At 44.6% G+C, this 19,717-nt stretch overlaps 1 protein-coding gene across 1 annotated transcript in view; it reads left to right on the top strand.

The window, feature by feature from the left end:
• TMEM132E (transmembrane protein 132E) overlaps positions 1 to 18,998 on the top strand; it is an 861,007-nt gene extending 842,009 nt beyond the window's left edge. Inside the window, exons 9-10 of the mRNA XM_073558935.1 lie at positions 14,122 to 14,313; positions 16,327 to 18,998. Coding sequence (XP_073415036.1) covers positions 14,122 to 14,313; positions 16,327 to 17,397 — 1,263 coding nt within the window. The 3' untranslated portion in view covers positions 17,398 to 18,998. The remainder of the gene's footprint in view (positions 1 to 14,121; positions 14,314 to 16,326) is intronic.
• Positions 18,999 to 19,717: the final 719 nt, after the last annotated feature.

The following is a 19,717-nucleotide window of genomic DNA, read 5'->3' as shown; positions in this document are numbered from 1 at the left end:
AATGGTGCTTCCAGGTGGAATACACATGGTGGTCTGAGCGGCTGAATCCCTCAGACATATGGACTTTGCAATACGTTATCTTTTCTTTTGCTGTTATGCCTGAAAGGCTCTGTTTACTTTGCTGAAACCTGCTATGGTTTATGCTGTTCCACAATAAACCAGCAGATGATTTACAACAAGAAGTGTTCCTGTGTCTACTTTTGGAAGCAGCTGATTGAGTCAAGTCCTCACAACAGATATTGACCAAACGTTGGATTGTCCAATTGTTAGGCCTGGAGCTACCTCACTCGACTATAAGAGAGCCACTGTGAAACTCCATCTCTGGCAGCACTTTTCATAAAAAAAAAATATTGGCAATGCAAAATTTAACATAGCATGCTGGATCTTTAACTCTGAGAATCCCCCATACAAGTTAGATTGTTGCCCAAATCCGGTGGGTTTGATTAAAGTTAGTCTAATGTTTATGGGGACATTTAGAAGGCAGCCATGTTTTTCCTAATCCTTTAAAACAGGAAAACATGGAACTTACAGTCATATGTAAAAGTTTGGGCACCCCTATTAATGTTAACCTTTTTTCTTTATAACAATTTTGGTTTTTGCAACAGCTATTTCAGTTTCATATATCTAATTACTGATGGACTCAGTTATATTTCTGGATTCAAATGAGGTTTATTGTACTAATAGGCACCCTTATCATTTTCTTGATTTGAACACTCCTAACTACTTTTTACTGACTTCCTGAAGCACTAAATTGGTTTTGTAACCTCATTGAGCTTTGAACTTCATAGCCAGGTGTATCAAATCATGAGAAAAGGTATTTAAGGTGGCCACTTGCAAGTAGTTCTCCTAGTTGATTCTCCTATGAAGAGTGGCATCATGGGCTCCTCAAAACAACTCTCAAATGATCTGAAAACCAAGATTATTCAACATAGCTTTTCAGGGGAAGGATACAAAAAGTTGTCTCAGAGATTTAACCAGTCAGTTTCCACTGTGAGGAACATAGTAAGGAAATGGAAGAACACAGGTACAGTTCTTGTTAAGCCCAGAAGTGGCAGGCCAAGAAAAATATCAGAAAGGCAGAGAAGAAGAATGGTGAGAACAGTCAAGGACAATCCACAGACCACCTCCAAAGACCTGCAGCATCATCTTGCTGCAGATGGTGTCACTGTGCATCGGTCAACAATACAGCGCACTTTGCACAAGGAGACGCTGTATGGGAGAGTTATGCGAAAGAAGCCGTTTCTGCAAGCACGCCACAAAAAGAGTCGCCTAAGGTATGCAAAAGCACATTTGGACAAGCCATTTACATATTGGAAGAAGGTCCTGTGGACTGATGAAACAAAGATTGAGTTGTTTGGTCATACAAAAAGGCGTTATGCATGGAGGCTAAAAAACACAGCATTCCAAGAAAAACACTTGCTACCCACAGTAAAATTTGGTGGAGGTTCCATCATGCTTTGGGGCTGTGTGGCCAATGCCGGCACCGGGAATCTTGTTAAAGTTGAGGGTCGCATGGATTCAACTCAGTATCAGCAGATTCTTGTCAATAATGTGCAAGAATCAGTGACAAAGTTGAAGTTACGCAGGGGATGGATATTTCAGCAAGACAATGATCCCAAACTCCGCTCCAAATCTACTCAGGCATTCATGCAGAGGAACAATTACAATGTTCTGGAATGGCCATCCCAGTCCCCAGACCTGAATATCATTGAACATCTGTGGATGATTTGAAGCGGGCTGTCCATGCTCGGCGACCATCAAACTTAACTGAACTGGAATTGTTTTGTAAACAGGAATGGTCACAAATACCTTCATCCAGGATCCAGGAAACTCATTAATAGCTACAGGAAGCAACTAGAGGCTGTTATTTTTGCAAAAGGAGGATCTACAAAATATTAATGTCACTTTTATGTTGAGGTGCCCATACTTTTGCACCGGACAAGTTTTGTTTAAATGCAGATTGCACATTTTCTGTTAGTACAATAAACCTCATTTGAATCCAGAAATATAACTGAGTCCATCAGTAATTAGATATATGAAACTGAAATAGCTGTTGCAAAAACCAAAATTGTTATAAAGAAAAAAGGTTATCATTAATATGGGTGCCCAAACTTTTACATATGACTGTATAAGCCACAAGAAAATATCATAATACAAGTATTTTTAATCTAAATAGTTCAAAGCATACAATGAAATGCACATATCAAAAACAGACTTATCATTGACAGAGCTGTTCAAATCAGGTCTCAGGTGCACCAAAGATGTGGTGTAACCCCACAGACACGGAGAAAAGAGCCTTACATTATACTGAATGTATAGATAAAGTGACAGTGCAACTAATAGTCAAAAGAGCAAATATAGTTGCAGACTCCTAACACCACATAAGCAAGGCAGTTTCTACTATACAGTATATTTCACAGAGTCAGTGGTTATCTAGATACTATCTCTAATAGTGGTGGAATGAGTCATATCATTACTGGCTCTTACCCGTATCCATGTCTGTGGATGTAACACTCGCTCCAAGGCATGTTTCACGTTGGCTTCCACAGGGGGCCAAGATAAGAAAGCTAGCTCCCTGAGGAAGCCGATGCGAAAAGTGAGCTCTTAATCCTTTAATGATCCAGCAAAATTTTATTTTTGCGCTTTTGCTTTTTACTCTTCTTTCAAGAGCTATAACTTTTTTTACATTCTGTCAACATACTGTAGATGTATGAGGGCTTTGGCTTTTTGTGAGATGATTTGTAGTTTTGAACAACATCATTCATTTTACCATTCCAAGTGATGTAAAATAGTGAAAAATATACAATTCTGCCATTGTTTTTTGGGTTTCATTTTGACGCCAATCATTTTTTATAAAAATGAATGTGGCAATATAATTTTCCAAGTTAATACAATTGCAACTTTTAATAGTTTTTTCTTATTTTTGTGGTTTAAAAAATTCTGAACACCATTTTTAAAAACCGTATATTTGTGTGATTCACCGCGCTATGCTGAGCAGATGTATACAAAAAAAAAAAAAAAATGGGTTTTTAAAAATGATTACAGTAAAGTAACACGGGCGCTACCTATCCAAAAAACTCAGATGCAGCTGGTGAAGAGACAGGACTGTGTCGGCTCCTGTTATAAAGTCTGAGCGAACCGTATATTTGTGTGATTCACCTCGCTATGCTGAGCAGATGTATACAAAAAAAAAAAAGGGAAATAAATATAAGTATAGCTGCTGATGGAGCGATAAGCTATGCAGCGTGTAGTACGGGAGCGGGTAGACGCCAGCAGCTGCCTCAGCCAGACCCGCTGCCTCAGCCGCTGCCTCAGCCAGATTGCGCCAGAGCAATCACCAGAAGTAAGTGCATAGAAGTCCTATTAGGACTAACTGATTATTGGAATGCTAGCATAATTAGGGTGTCTAGTGGATCCCTCCTTACACTGCATCGCTTATCACTCTATCAGCAGCTGCTGCCTCAGCCAGACTGCAACAGAGCAATTACCAGAAGTAAGTGCATAGAAGTCCTACCAGGACTAACTGGCTACTGGAACGCTAGCACTATTTGTGGGTTTAGTGGATCCCTCCTTACCCAGCACTTTGTCATTTTTTTCAACAGTGGATATCGTCCCTGCACCGGCTCTAAATAAAGCCAACAAAGACCATTATAGAGAGTCTATCAGGATTTACACCTGTGTAGCATAACAAATCTAGCACAAGTAAGTGCATATGTACCCCAGGAACTGGGACTGAATATCAAGGTTGTGGTCACTGTTAGTAATTGAAATTCTCTTCATATTTAGTATTGTATCAATTGATCCACCATAAAGGGAACACCCCGAAGAGAATATAAACGTTAAGATACAACCAGTGAGTATGGTGGACATGCAAGGAGTGGTGTGACCTTTTGTATGTTTTATTGGTACCTTAATATATCATTGCTCCAATAGCATCAGCAGCTATCAAAAACGAGATCTCTACCATCAGATAACCTGCAAACTACTTACCACTTAGACATCTCAACTTACACAGAATATTCTACATCAACTTCATTTTTAAGTAAGTACGTATAACTGCTGTTAAGTATTTATTTCCCTTTTTTTTTTTTTTGTATACATCTGCTCAGCATAGCGCGGTGAATCACACAAATATACGGTTCGCTCAGACTTTATAACAGGAGCCGACACAGTCCTGTCTCTTCACCAGCTGCATCTGAGTTTTTTGGATAGGTAGCACCCGTGTTACTTTACCGTAATCATTTTTAAAAACCCATAACATTTTCCTTTTTGATAGCTGGATTTTATTAATACCATTTTGGGTTATATGCAACATTTTAATAGTGTTATTTTGGTGAATGCTCAAGGGCAAATAACAGCAATTCATGCGTCTCATATTGTATTTATTTTTTTTCCCTCATTGTTAAATAATCTTATGTTTCACAGATCAATACAATGCAAGCTTTTTTATTTGTTTTTGGACAGGAAAAAACAGGGAATCAAATGTATATGATTTTAATAATATTTTAAAAAGCTTTTTATTTTATTACTTTTTACTTTTTTAGTCCTAAAAGGAACTTGAGCCTGCGATAACTTGTACTATACACTGGATGGTACAGATAACAGTTTTTCATTAAGCTCTGCCTATGACTTGACTTCACAGAAGTACTAAATACGTTGGGATGGGGGTCTTCAACACACCCTAAGCTACCATGACAGCCCATCAGCACCCCACGATCATGCTGCAGGGGGATGATGTACGTTGAGAAGGATGCCTGAACAGGATCATGCAACTTAAAGTCTACTGTTAAAGATAGACAGTGTCACTTAAGTGGTTAAACAGCTGCCATCGAAATGTAGGGTTCGAGCAGGCTCACAGGATGCAGTGACGAGACACAAGACTGAATGTGGGGTGAAATAAACTTTTATAAGTTTAAAGCCGCAAGGGCTAAACTGCTTCAATCAAATAAAGAAGAAACACCTATTTGTCCTCGCAGGGACTCGTAAAACAACATTCAAACAGAAAGGGTCCTTATTTTCCTATAGTGCACTTAGCCTTCTGGGCGTCGCTCGAGTTCACGACCACTCAGGGGTTGCAGATGTAGCTGTCTTGCAATCCACGATTTCCCGGAAGGACTCGTGCTCGTCCAGCCCTGAAGATACCGGAACGGTGGGGCGCAGCAGGCCCTGAAGGAACCAGAACGATGGGGCGCAGCAGGCCCTGAAGGAACCAGAACGATGGGGCGCAGCAGGCCCTGAAGGAACCAGAACGATGGGGCGCAGCAGGCCCTGAAGAGACTGGAATGATGGGGCGCAACAGGCCCTGAAGAAATGGAGTCGGTGGGGCACTACGGGCCCTGAAGAAGCTGGAACGGTGCAGCACAACAGGCCCTGAAGAAACTGGAACGGTGTGGCGCAACAGGCCCTGAAGAAATGGGGTCGGTGGGGCACAACGGGCCCTGAAGAATCTGGAACGGTGGAGCACAACAGGCCCTGAAGAAATGGGAACGGTGGGGCACAACAGGCCCTGAAGAGACTGTTCGGGGGGTAAATCTCCCAGGTGTCCGTTTAGAGGCGCTCGTTCCCCAGCCAGGTGATGACGCAGTTCCAAAAACATAAACGTTAACAGACTCTGCTCAGTGTCCCCTCAGTAACCGGGACGGGGCTCTGCGGCCGCCTATAGCGAGGTGGCGTCCCCTGAGGTCGGTGATGACGGGGCCGTAGCTGTGGGAGAAGACAGGGGGGCAGTGTCCTGACCACTGTACCGGATTTCTGTCTCGATGCAGCAGTCACCTGAGATCCCGGTCCTGTCACACCACGGAGGGAATCAGCGGCCGTCACTTTATCTGAATGTTTGCGGGGAGGGACTCCAGGGGAGAGTCTCTTACGCGTCACTCTTCGGTCAGTCTCAAATTTTCCTTTTACAGTCTCCTGCCTGTCTCTCTTTCCCACACCGTCAGTTGCCACAGTCCTCCCTCTGCCGCACGGCTCTCTCCTTCTTGTCAGGCTCCCTTCCAACTGCCACCTCAGCGCGCCCCCTGCTCCTTTTTCCCTCGCCCCGCCCCCTGTTGCCCTGACAACTTCAATCGCTTGTCTCCCTTTGTAATTCCCCTGATGTGGTTTCTTCAATAACCCTGATGGCGGTCCCCCTGGTTCCGGCCCTATCACTATATGGGGGTCCTCCTCCCCACATTCCCCCACCCTGTAAGCTCGCCAGTCCTCGGGCGAGGGTGTTAGTCTATTGAGATTGGCCAGTAAAGGTGTCGATATTTGTTGCCATACAAACTGGTCTTGTTCATACCGTTCGGGGGGTTTGCCGGCTGTTGACCGCTCGGAGCGTCTCAGTTCAACTGGGGTGTAATCTTCTGGGGTGGTGGACGTCGGTGAGCTGCAAGATGCCGGTGGGTTAATTGTGTCAACTGGCTCATTATTGGGTGGAGGGCCCTTGGAAACTGGAGGGAAATCCTCGTCATCCGAGTCCCAGCATATGGACTCGGGTTCGGATGTCTTCGGGACGGGTTCCCGTTGCTTCGGATCGGTGGAAATACACGGGCGTAACATATTACGATGCACAATGCGGGTGGGCAGTGTTTCATCCTGCTCGGGCCGTATTTCGTACACAGGTCCTTCTGGATGGATACGGCGTAGTACCCGATAAGGACTTTCTTCCCAACATGACTCTAGTTTATTCTGGGGGCGTTGATCTAGTACAAGCACACGGTCCCCGCTTTGGAGATGGGGGGAAAAAGTTGTATTCTTCCCTGGGTGTTCCCAGTCTTGAAGTTTGGTATGTGCAATTCGGTGAAGAGTTTGCAACCTGTGGCGATGATTTCGGACCCAAGACGACACTCCGGTCCAGGGCCGAGGCTCTTCGGGACCCAACTCTACCTCCGTGATCCCTTTACCCTCTCGTCCGAACAGCAGGAAATAAGGAGTATATCCCGTTACTCGATGTACCCGATTATAAACCCACACTAATTCAGAAACATATTCAGGCCAACAAGCTTTCTTGTCACTCTCCAGAGTGTGTAGCATTTGAATCAATGTCCGATTAAATCGCTCACAAGCCCCATTCCCTTGTGGGTGATATGGTGTAGTCCGGGATTTATCAATCCCATAAAGATGATGTAGTTCTTCCATTACTTTCCCCAAAAAACATGCTCCCTGGTCGGAATGTATACGTTGAGGACAGCCGTACACTTGTATAAAGTTTCTGCAAATTGCGGAAGCGGCTGACTCCGCGGTCTGGTCTCGAGTAGGGGTGACCACAGCAAATTTGGTGAAATGATCGACCATGACGAGGCAGTGTTCGTATCCCTGGAATGCGGGACCAATGTGCAGATAATCCACCGTCAGGAGCTCCAAGGGTTCTGAAATCACAATCGTCTGTGTTGCGGCCCTCTGAGCAGGCGGTTTGGCCAATTCACATAAGCGGCAAGTACGGCAAACTTCGTCCACAACAGCTGGCAAGCGTGGGTGATAAACCTTCTGTTGTAACCATTGCAAACCAATGGTTTTTGACTCCAAAGTGGGCCCCTTTTTCGTGAGCCTCTCGAGCCAGTTCGTGTAGTAGTGCTCCGGGCGTAACCACCTGCCAAACAGTCGTTGAGGTTGTTTGTGAAGTGATTTTACAGTACAGTAATCCCTTTCGGATAATCAGTCTCTCCCATTGTCGCAGCATCAGCGACAGGTCTTGGGTCAAAGCTTGTCGTTGAGTATCAGTGGGTAATTGACCAGCGGCGACCCATGTCCGGAGAAGTCCAACTTCTTCATCTTCTTGTTGCTGTTGTATCCACTTATCACGAGATTGTTCCAGGATGCCCCTATGGGCCTCTGGGGAAGATACTTTTGCATCAACATTGGTGAGCACGGCAGCGGTAAGAGCAAACGGTATTTCCTCTCATTCTAATTCTTCGTCTCGATTCTGTCCGGGAGTTGTATGTCGAATCCTAGAGAGAGCATCTGCATGAACATTTTCGGCCCCCCTTTTGTAAATAATCTTGTAATTGTACTTCGCCATTCGGGCCACCCATCGCTGCTCCAAAGCCCCCAACTTGGCATTTTCCAAATAAGCCAGTGGGTTGTTGTCAGTTCGCACTACCACCTCGGAGCCCGCTAGGTACTCTGCGAATCTCTCCGTCATAGCCCACACTACTGCGAGGAGCTTAAAAGAGCTGTAATTGTCAGGGTTACGCTCGGAGTCATGGAGTGAACGGCTTCCATATGCGATCACCCTCTCCCGGCCATCTTGAACCTGTGACAATACAGCTCCTAGCCCGTGAAGACTCCCATCAGTGTGCAGGATGAACGGCTGAGAGAAATCCGCATAAGCCAACACTGGGGCACCCGAGAGTGCAGCCTTGAGATCTCGGAAGGCCTCTTCCTGAGGGTGTTGCCACTGGACTTTTCACCCATTGGCCCCAGTGGGAGCCCACTTCAGCAGGTCATGCAGGGCTCGAGCTCGACATGCAAAATTCTTTACGAAACGACGGTAATATCCAGCTAACCCCAGAAAAGCCTGCACGTCTTTCACCGTCTCGGGGGTAGGCCATTCTTGGATAGCAGCAATCTTCTCCCGGGATGGCCTCACACCCTCTGCCGAAACGACATGACCCAGATACTCAATCTGAGAGCGAAATAGGTGGCATTTCTGAGGCTTCACCTTCAACCCGTACTTTTGCAGCCGGCTGAGTACCTGTCCCAACCGCTTCAGGTGGTCCTCGAAGGAGGCGGCATAGACAATGATGTCGTCCAGGTAGATCAACGTGGCCTCAAAATTGAGATCCCCTAGACATCGCTCCATCAATCGCTGAAATGTCCCGGGGGCGTTGGCCAGCCCGAATGGCATTCGAATAAACCCAAACAGTCCCATGGGCATTATGAACGCCGTCTTAGCTCTGTCCTCTTCTGACATGGGCACCTGCCAGTACCCACTGGCCAAGTCCAGGGTCGAAAAATATGTTGCTTTGCCCAATGCAGACAGAGATTCTTCTATGCGGGGCAGTGGGTATGAGTCTTTAATAGTGCAAGCATTCAATTAACGATAATCCACACAGAATCGTAGTGTACCATCTTTCTTCCAGACCAACACGATGGGAGCCGCCCAAGGGCTTTGACTTTCCCGTATCACCCCTTTTTGTAGCATCTGAGCCAGCAAAGTTTTCACCTCTTGATAGAGTTGTGGCGGAACCTGTCGATATCGTTCTCGGATAGGGGCCGCTCCTGCTGTGGGGATCTCATGAGTGATGGTGGTGGTACACCCAAAGTCGTCCTCATGACTAGCAAATACTTCATGGTACTGTCCCAGCAATGCTTTTACTTGTGAAAGTTGGGCCGCAGTTAGTCCAGAAAGCTCGGCCCGCATCTGCTCCAAAATATTTCGGCCCTTCTCTTGTGTCGAGACTTCGTGGGCCTGTAGGGTTCGTATTGTTACCTCCCAAGGATCCTCGGGGTGTACTCGTAATTGAACCGCAGGAGCGGGCAGCACTTCTTCTAAAGGCTTTACTAGTTTGGCCAGTACAGTCCGTGCTTTCAGAATGGTATCTCGGTCTTCAAGGTTAACGCAGCGGACCAGGACGGTTCCTTTTCGCACCGTAGCGAGGGAACGGGCCACCAGTATGCCAGGAGGTAAGTGCTCTGAGTGACACGGCTCCACCTGCACCTCTACACCTTCCAAAGGTATCGGGGCCCGAATTGGCAGGGCCACCACTGTCTGTCCAGGAGGCAGCACAATCAGGGGTGCCGCTGTCGTGATGACCTTGCCCAAAGCCTCACCCTCCTGGCAGTCCCGATGCACCCGCGCACCTCGCACCAGTTGCTGGAATACCTGTCCCTGAGCTGTGCGAGAACCCCACTGCTTCAGTGTCCTTTGTGTGGGATCATTAAGCATCAGGTTACCAAACTCTTTTAAAATATTCATGCCTAGGGTGACGGGGTGTCGTTGATCAGCTTCTCCTTGAGTCAGCACCACCCCTCTGCGGCCGAGGGGTTTACCGCACAATGTCACCTGCACCCACACTACCCTGGCAACCGGGACCGGCAGTTGGTTGGCGGCTACTAGTCTAATCATGGGCCCCCACTGAGGCCTTGCTGCCTCCGGAAAGTTTTGTTGAAAGTACGCTGCGGGCATAGTGGTTACTTGTGACCCCGTGTCCACCAGACACCGGACGGCCCGGCCCTCTACTTCTGCCCAAACTACTGGACACTTTGCTACCAAATCTTCGGGACTTCCACCACCCCTAGTTGTGGTTTTCGGCTCCGAGCGGCGTCCCCCCAGTCCGGAGCCCTTTAGTTTAATGGCCGCCGGGGTGGGTATCTCCCACGCCGCGGACACTCTCGGGCGAAGTGGCCTGGTTCTCCACACTCATAACACCGGGCCGGTAGAGATTGACCACCCCGCGGAGAGCGTGACCCCCAGGGACCGGGATTAACACTGGGTCGCCCAGTCTCCGGTTCGGTTCTTCTCTTTACTTCAGCCAACTCACTCTTAATATTTTTCAATTCTCGCTTCATCTCCTCCACCCATTGAGGTTCCTCAACTGTGTTCGAGGAGGCCTCCACACCTCGGACCTTCCCCACGGGGACCGCCATCCCCTGCTCTTGCTCCCGAACTCGTGCCTGACTTCCCACTTCTGAAAAGTCTATTTGGGGATTCATTCTGATCCGTTCCCGTAATGCCTGCTTTATCAGTGGATCTCGCAGTCCAGTCACCAGTAGGTCACGTAGGGTAATGTCAACAGGTCCTACCTCTACCCCGTCTTTTCTTTCAATAGCCGTGTGCAACTCTTGGAGTACATTCATATACTGAGTAATCGTCTCCCCCTCTGCCTGCATCCGGCTAAACAGACGGGTCCTTAACTCTCCCACATTAGTAGGATCCCCGTGGGTCTGTTCCACTATCTGCAACACCTTTTCAAAAGTGTTGCGGTGCCCCGGAGGTTTCAACATCACTGACCTCCGCACCTCCCCGTCTAGGGCCATGAGTGCTACTTCAGCTTCCAGGTCAGGGGTCATTGGATGCATCCGAAAAAGCCCCCGCATCCGCTCTGTCCAGCGTAGTATTTGAGCCAGAGAATCTAGGCAGGTTGTTCAGCATGGCCCCCAATGAAATGCTGGTACAGGGACCCTCATTATTTACAGAGCTTACAGCTCCCCCATGTTCGGGGCCACCACTGTCCGCGCTCGGAGACTGCATCCTGCCGACTACGCCAAATGTAGGGTTCGAGCAGGCTCACAGGATGCAGTGACGAGACACGAGACTGAATGTGGGGTGAAATAAACTTTTATAAGTTTAAAGCCGCAAGGGCTAAACTGCTTCAATCAAATAAAGAAGAAATACCTATTTGTCCTCGCAGGGACTCGTAAAACAACATTCAAACAGAAAGGGTCCTTATTTTCCTATAGTGCACTTAGCCTTCTGGGCGTCGCTCGAGTTCACGACCACTCAGGGGTTGCAGATGTAGCTGTCTTGCAATCCACGATTTCCCGGAAGGACTCGTGCTTGTCCGGCCCTGAAGATACCGGAACGGTGGGGCGCAGCAGGCCCTGAATGAACCAGAACGATGGGGCGCAGCAGGCCCTGAAGGAACCAGAACGATGGGGCGCAGTAGGCCCTGAAGGAACCAGAACGATGGGGCGCAGCAGGCCCTGAAGAGACTGGAATGATGGGGCGCAACAGGCCCTGAAGAAATGGAGTCGGTGGGGCACAACAGGCCCTGAAGAAGCTGGAACGGTGGGGCACAACAGGCCCTGAAGAAACTGGAATGGTGTGGCGCAACAGGCCCTGAAGAAATGGGGTCGGTGGGGCACAACGGGCCCTGAAGAAGCTGGAACGGTGGGGCACAACAGGCCCTGAAGAGATGGGAATGGTGGGGCACAACAGGCCCTGAAGAGACTGTTCGGGGGGGGTAAATCTCCCAGGCGTCCGTTTAGAGGCGCTCGTTCCCCAGCCAGGTCATGAAGCAGGTCCAAAAACATAAACGTTAACAAACTCTGCTCATTGTCCCCTCAGTAACCGGGACGGGGCTCTGCGGCCGCCTATAGCGAGGTGGCGTCACCTGAGGTCGGTGATGACGGGGCCGTAGCTGTGGGAGAAGACAGGGGGGCAGTGTCCTGACCACTGTACCGGATTTCTGTCTCGTTGCAGCAGTCACCTGAGATCCCGGTCCTGTCACACCACGGAGGGAATCAGCGGCCGTCACTTTATCTGAATGTTCGCGGGGAGGGACTCCAGGGGAGAGTCTCTTACACGTCACTCTTCGGTCAGTCTCAAATTTTCCTTTTACAGTCTCCTGCCTGTCTCTCTTTCCCACACCGTCAGTTGCCACAGTCCTCCCTCTGCCGCACGGCTCTCTCCTTCTTGTCAGGCTCCCTTCCAACTGCCACCTCAGCGCGCCCCCTGCTCCTTTTTCCCTCGCCCCGCCCCCTGTTGCCCTGACAACTTCAATCGCATGTCTCCCTTTGTAATTCCCCTGATGTGGTTTCTTCAATAACCCTGATGGCGGTCTCCCTGGTTCCGGCCCTATCACTATATGGGGGTCCTCCTCCCCACAGAAACTAACTCCAATTGCTGTTTTTAGTGGCTGGAAATAGCAGTATAACACACATATTGACTTTGTTACATACACCTGTAACCACCCAAAGACATGCTATTAACTTCCTTGAGAAGAAAGCTGATAAACATGAGATTGGCCCCTTGAAGTAGAATGCAATGTGTTCCAGGGTGGCCATTGCACATTAAAATACAAAACTCTTTGTTAAGCTGATAATTGGTTCCAAAGCTCCAAACTACCAGCTCAAAAATGAATGAAAAAATGAAGATGAATTTGATAATTTACATTGACAAATACAGATAAAGCAAGGCTTCATACATAGTAATAAGAAAGAGTTCCAACGGAACAACTGATACTGGTACAGGTAGAAAGGAGTATAGAAGATCCAATACTACGTTTTACTGTATAGTGGTGTTATTAATTGTATAGAGTTGTGAATAGACATTTTCATCAATCAGGCACATCCCCTTTAGTATTACAGGTGTTTCCCTAGTGAAACACTCATGAGGATTGATTGACTCTTCTCCAATCAGCATTGTCTCATGTATACAGTGACCCAGGAAATATTATTATAAGTTGAAATGAAGGATAAAAACAAGCATCTGTGTGTGGAAATTGACCGCACATTTTTAGCACTGGAAATAAGTGAATAGATTTGATGCAAATTGAATTTGCGTTAAATTTTATGAAATTGGCAGGTCCTGGTAAATTTGAACAACTTGAGATTCTGTTTGTACAAATTGCCAAAAACTGCCTGCAGTTATTTTACAGACGCACAACCACCATCACTTACACAAGTTATGCGGGCAGCAGTACTAACTCAGGTCATAATTGTCCTACTTTGCCTTAGGTAAGCACACTAGTCAGGAGGAAGTGAAGGATATTGTGGAATTTAGGGCACATCACACATCTCAGTGACATCAGGATGATGTTACCTCTGACAGCAACGCCAACAGTTTGAATCAATATTCTGCACAGAAAGGTTTCCTGATCAGAAATTAGTAACAGGGATAATTTTTTAACCAGTTTATAATTTTAAAAACATGAAATGTCTTTCAGTATGCTGTGGTACTAATTTGGCTGTTGGATACTATGGAGTTACTATTTGTTTCTATAGTGAGGTCATTTTGACATTACTGAGGCTATGTGCACACTTTCCGGATTTTGATGCATTTCCGCAGCGTTTTTGGACGCGCGGAATTTCATCAAATCCGCAGTGTAGTGCACAACCAATGTTAGTCAAAGGGGAATTAAGGATTGGTGTGCACATGCTGTATGGCTGTGTTTGTGTTAAAGAGCATGAAAAATGTTAGATATAGTCCTAGGAGACTGAAGAGATTTAAACACATCTTTCCAGGGCAATTGGAGACGTTGCTGTATTGTAATATGTAGCAAAGTGATTCGCTGTGAATTGAATTTTGGAAATAAATTGTTGAACTTGACAAATTTGAAGCTTCAAAAAATTTGATAATATCTAGTGGCTACTTTTAAAGTCACAAGATGTCTCAATGCAAATTATTCTGAAATGTTACAATATTATGAGAAAGTTAATTTATTGTGCTTTTTCTTGCTCTTTTCTTAATTTGGATAGGTGGTGTCTCCACTAATGGAGGCAGTGCTGGGTGAAACAACAATTACGGTGACTGAGGAAAAGGTCAGCATTGTGGAGCTCCAAGCACAGGTGATATCAGGACTTACCCTCTCCTTACATGCCAGCCCAGGAAACAGCCACACTATAGTTGCAAAGACAACTGCACAGTATCTGTTAAATTATCCAAAACAAGTAAGTAACCCCATTCACAAGGAAAGTGAACTATTTCTACAGTATAATCCACAAAATAGTACTTTCACGGAACAGTGTGAAAATAATCTGTTATTTCAAAGACCAATTTTAATTTAGATGCAGGATTATTGTATAAATATGTGTTCTTGTCAAGATGTTATCACGAAACACGCTAACAATGTTGGAATGTGTTTTAAGCAGATAACTATAATCCCGAAAGTAATATATCAACATTAAAGCATTTGTGTAACCAGTTCTGGTCTTAGCTCTCTGAAGTGAAGTATTACTGTATAAGAAAGGGAAAACATTTCCAAAGTGTATTTTCATCTTCATTTCAATTCAATATGGTGTAAGTGATATAAGCTGCATGGCATGACTCTCCTCATAAATGTTAAATTATTGTAAATGTTTGTGGCGTTTATAAAGAAATTTTTATTCTTCTACATAATGCTTTTATTTTTGATGCAATGCCCTTCAGAAATTTGTTTAGCTATAATAGCATTTGCTATGAATTTTATCTGCTAGGTATTAAATTAATTTCTCTGTCATTATTATGTAGATTTCATTTTTTTTTATTTCTACATACGGCTTTTGTACCTTTATTTACATATTGAAAAGCAGTAATATATGTGACAGCACCTTAGGTCCTTGTGTCTTTAACATTTTAAAGACATAATCACCCTGATTCCTTCACTTGTTGATTTATTTCCAACCTACAAAGGCTCCGCACTCTTTTTTTTTTACTATGTTCAGTAGAATTCAAGCTGGGGTAGGGATGGGCGAATCCTGAAATATTCGGAATCGCTAGGCTGTAACGAGTCCGACTTGGAAACTCGCTATTCGTTGCAAGTCTAGCGAGTCCAATGTTAATGAATGGGGATGCGAGTTTTGCAGCGATTCCTGTGCTGGGGAGGAGAATGGGGATGTGCTGGAGGGGAGGAGTGGGGATGCGAGTTTTGCAGCGAATCCTGTGATGGGAGGGAGGAGAATGGGGATGCGAGTTTTGCAGCGATTCCTGTGATGGGGGGGAGGAGAATGGGGATGCGAGTTTTGCAGCGATCCCTGTGCTGGGGAGGAGAGAGAGAGAGAGAGAGAGAACTCCTAGCTAGTTTTTTCACAGTTTAATACAAGCAATCCTAGTTTCTTAGCGATTTTGTGTCCAGCTGCTGACACAAAATCGCTAAGAAACTCTGCAAAAACTAGGATTGCCATTGATTTGCATTGGACTCGTTACTGTGCGAGTAATCGCTTGGAAACTCGCAGAGTACCGACTCCTGCGAGTCCCCTACTACTCGCAGAGTAACGAGTCCTAACGAGTAGATTCGCCCATCCCTAAGCTGGGGACAAAAATGTCACCTAATGGACATCAACAGCTTGAACAGGACCCCATTGGCCATAATTGGGTTCATTGGGTTTCCATCATGGTGTCATTTTATCAGAAAAATATATTGCAGCATGCTGCACTATTCTGGCATTCATGACAGAGGCTCTTAAAAGAGTGTTAAATGACTATGCAGGAAGAGTCTATATCAGGGGTCTCAAACCAAAATTGAATCCAGGGATACTTAAAAAAAATTCCATTAGCATATGAGCTGCATTGTTAAATTTAGGCTGGGGCTAAAAAGCGACTTTGGCCATGACAGAGGTTGTGCTACCATATCTCATGTAGCTGTTACACAGTGTTATACAAGTAAGTGTAATTCTATTGCAAAGGCTAATTTACTGCGACCTCGATAAGCAAGCCTAAAAAAGCACCTACCAGATTTCATTTTGGTTGTTCAAAAAGGCAGATCAATAAATTCTGCCTTTCTAAATAATGCCCAAAGTGGCCAAGTACCTATTCTTGATGTTGTCCAAGGAGAACAGGTAAACTCCATAATAATACAGATCTGCCCGTACTCAAGTCTAAGATGTAGTTCTTAAAGGCATTATGATATACAATGTCTCTATTACTGGCAGAATGATGTTCGGAACAGTGTTTAAAACTAATTTATGTGTTTTTTTTTCTTTCAGGAAGCTCTACTGAATCTTTGGCTCACATTCAGTGATGGAACCTCCGCTCCATTGTCACTTTATGATCCCAAAGATTACACATTATCAGTCACGAGCTTGGATGAAAAGGTGGTATCTGTAAGCCCAGAACGTGCTTTTCCTCTTGTAATCGCTGGAGAAGAGCAGGGAACAGGGTCATTGCTTAGGGCTGAAATGATAATTAATGAAAGCTGCCAAAAAACTAAACGGAAAAGTGTTCTCTTCACAGCAACAGCTCTTGCCCATGTTGTTTTTGGCTCTCTTGAACCAGGAGGAGAAGGTGAACATGGAAAATTAATAACTGAGGTTCCCCCATATTCGCCTGTGCAAGACAACATAGAAACACAAGAAACAACATCTATGATAAGTCTATCTACACCAGTCGAAGAGCACAGTTCACGTGTTCCTGGGGACTATTCTTTACCAATTCCTACAGTTTATCCTCAATTACCACGAGGATTAACAGACCTGGAAATTGGAATGTATGCTCTCCTTGGAGTTTTCTGCCTTGCCATACTGGTCTTCCTTATAAACTGTATTGTGTTTGTTTTAAAATACAGACACAAAAGGGTTCCACCAGAGGGCCAGGCAAATCCTGATCATTCTCACCATTGGGTTTTTCTTGGAAATGGTCAGCCTCTTAGAGCACGAGGAGAGTTATCTCCACAACCTGAAAGTCCTGGAAATCCCTTAGAAGCAGGAACTCTACCACCTCATCATTCTTCGTGCTGTAGAGGGGAAGCAAGAGGAAGTAGCAGTAACAGCAGTTCTCAGGCTAGTGTGCAAAGCCAATCTCATGGACGTGGAGATGGTTCCTCTGGTGGTGGTGGCTCCAGTAGGGAAGCAAGTGAGGACCCATTAAGTTCCTCTCCAACATCCAAGCGCAAGAGAGTGAAGTTTACTACCTTTACTAGTTTACCTAGTGAAGGTAGTGTTTATGATGCAGTACCAGGGGCAGAAGAATGTGATCTTGAGTGGGTTTGCCGAGATATGGGACTAAGAGACCAACACGAACTCAGAGACTATATCAGGAGGGTCAGAGATATGGCATAGCCTTAGGATTTTGTGGACCTGTTGTAATGGATGAGATGGGCAAACATGCACCCCTTAAGATCTGCTGTTTTCTGCAAAACACAGGAATGGGATAATGTGCCCTCTTTTGTCTCAATATTAATGTATCCAAACCCACACACTGCCACTCACCTCTTTTCCTTGCTTCATACCAATAGTCACTTAAGACATTGAATTGTCTGTCTTTCTCTTCTTCGCTTTTATTCAGAACACATGCACATCTAGCCAAGAGAAGGAAGCATGTTGTCTACCTATGTCTCTTTTTTCTTAAAGATGGAGATGTGAGCATTACTTTGCCTCCTGCATACCAAACTGCTTCATATATTCCACAAGTATATACCATTCTTCAGATCCAGATGAATTGTTGAAGACACACAGAACTGGCTCTTTGCTTGTGTGAATAAAATGAAAAAAAAAAACATTGCATATTATTTTTGCTAGACAAAAACATGCTGGAAATGAACATAAATGATACATGACCATTAAACTGGTGAACATGAATGCAACAGAATATTTTAGAGACATGAGGCACAATACATTTTTGCCGATCCAAAAACAATTCACAGAACAGAGCTGAAATTGGAAATGACGAATACATGAATGATAACATACTTATGTTCCTAACATTTATACAGTATTATAAAGTACAGAAATGTGTTCAACAAAAGAGCAAAAAGCACCTCAAAAGTGACAAGGTTTATTCTCAGGGGATTTAAGCAGTTAATATGGTTCATAAATTGCTAATATGGGTGACGTTGTGGCAAACCATATTGTGGGAGAGTAGCCATCTATGAATGGGTTGGTATTGAGAGGCACAGTCCAACGGTATTGGCATAAACATATTACCAACTTCTAATTTTGGGCAATACAAGAGTTAATAGTGCAGCTAATATGTTACATGCTTGCTAACGCAGAATGTTAAGGGTTTATTTGGTCATTTTGAGACACAGCATTTTATTTGTCATGTCACCACACAAATTAATTATTTTTAATTTTGGGGGAAAAATAAAAGAACTTTTTTTCTTTAGGATATTTGGAGTCAGCTAATCCATTCAAAAAATGAATCCTTGATTCTGTGAGTCAGTGTTGCAATCGAGTGACATTCAGTCTGAAGAGTTCTTGTAGTAGGACTTCTTCAAACAAACCCTCATCCTTGTATATGTATCATTATTTTATTATATGCAAACATGCATTTATTTCCTAATTTGAGTTACCAGGGTGTGATTTATATATTTTCAAAATAAGACATTAGTACTCTGATGACTCCTTAAGGCTATAGGACTACCTTTTATAATTTGATTTATTTTGCTTTTTTCGGACAAATTCATTGAGTGTAATGGCAGAAGACCACTCACCTGTGTTAACGGATGCTACAGATACCACCAGGAATGGAGGACAGTGCACATCTGCTGAAATCAGGGGACACATTTGTTGGGATGTACTGTTCCCAAGGAGGAAGAATGGGTGCATAGAAAGTTCTCCTTATATAAGACATGTATGTCTTGAATTTAACCACCATTTATGTCAAATGTTTCCCTCAACAATTATATGGGAAAATAAAGTTTGGCAGTGCACCAAAGTTAGATGTGTGTGTTTATGTTGTTTTCTTCATACATCGAAGACATCTTCAGGTACGATTTACATTCCTATTTTGTAAGATATGTGTTGTGGCATATCAGAAAACCACTATGGGTGAGGTTTATAAATGCTGGCATTGCTCTCCATCTGTACAGCCTTAGTATAAATGACCCCACTCTGGACCGGATCTTACTTTCAGACAAAATTCATTAAAGATTTCGTTTTTTTAAGCAGAAAAGTGACAGAAAAGTGTGACTTGTTAGGCATTGTGAGAGCTTAAAGTCCTGCAGTGATACAGAAATTTTATAAAAATGTCATCCTATTTGGTTATTTTAGATGGCAGTGAGTAAATGTCATCTGGGCTCCAATAATGCATTCCTTCTCCAGGAACAAGAAGTCAGCAGAATTTAAAATGTACTTTTCTATCTGAACAGCAAGTAAACATCATGTGAGTTACAATTTATACAAGCTCAATAACAATTTATAGCTACTCAATTTGTTTTATGTCGACTTTATTTTCTCATGTTCTGGCATATCACAAGTGCATGGTACAAAGTTATCATCTAGAGAGGTACCATCACTGATGGCATATCACTAGTGCATTGCATAATGTTATGATCTGGAGAGGAATGACAACTGATGGTATATCACAAGTGCATGGTATAATGTTATCATCCAGGGAGGAACCGCCAATGATCGTATATCACTAGTGCATGGTATAACG

Source organism: Dendrobates tinctorius, unplaced genomic scaffold (assembly GCF_039654945.1).
Source record: "Dendrobates tinctorius isolate UK_male_01 unplaced genomic scaffold, ASM3965494v1 ptg000263l, whole genome shotgun sequence".
NCBI lineage: Eukaryota > Metazoa > Chordata > Amphibia > Anura > Dendrobatidae > Dendrobates > Dendrobates tinctorius.
Note: the sequence above shows the minus strand (reverse complement) of the source record. Positions and strands in the feature narration are given on the sequence as shown.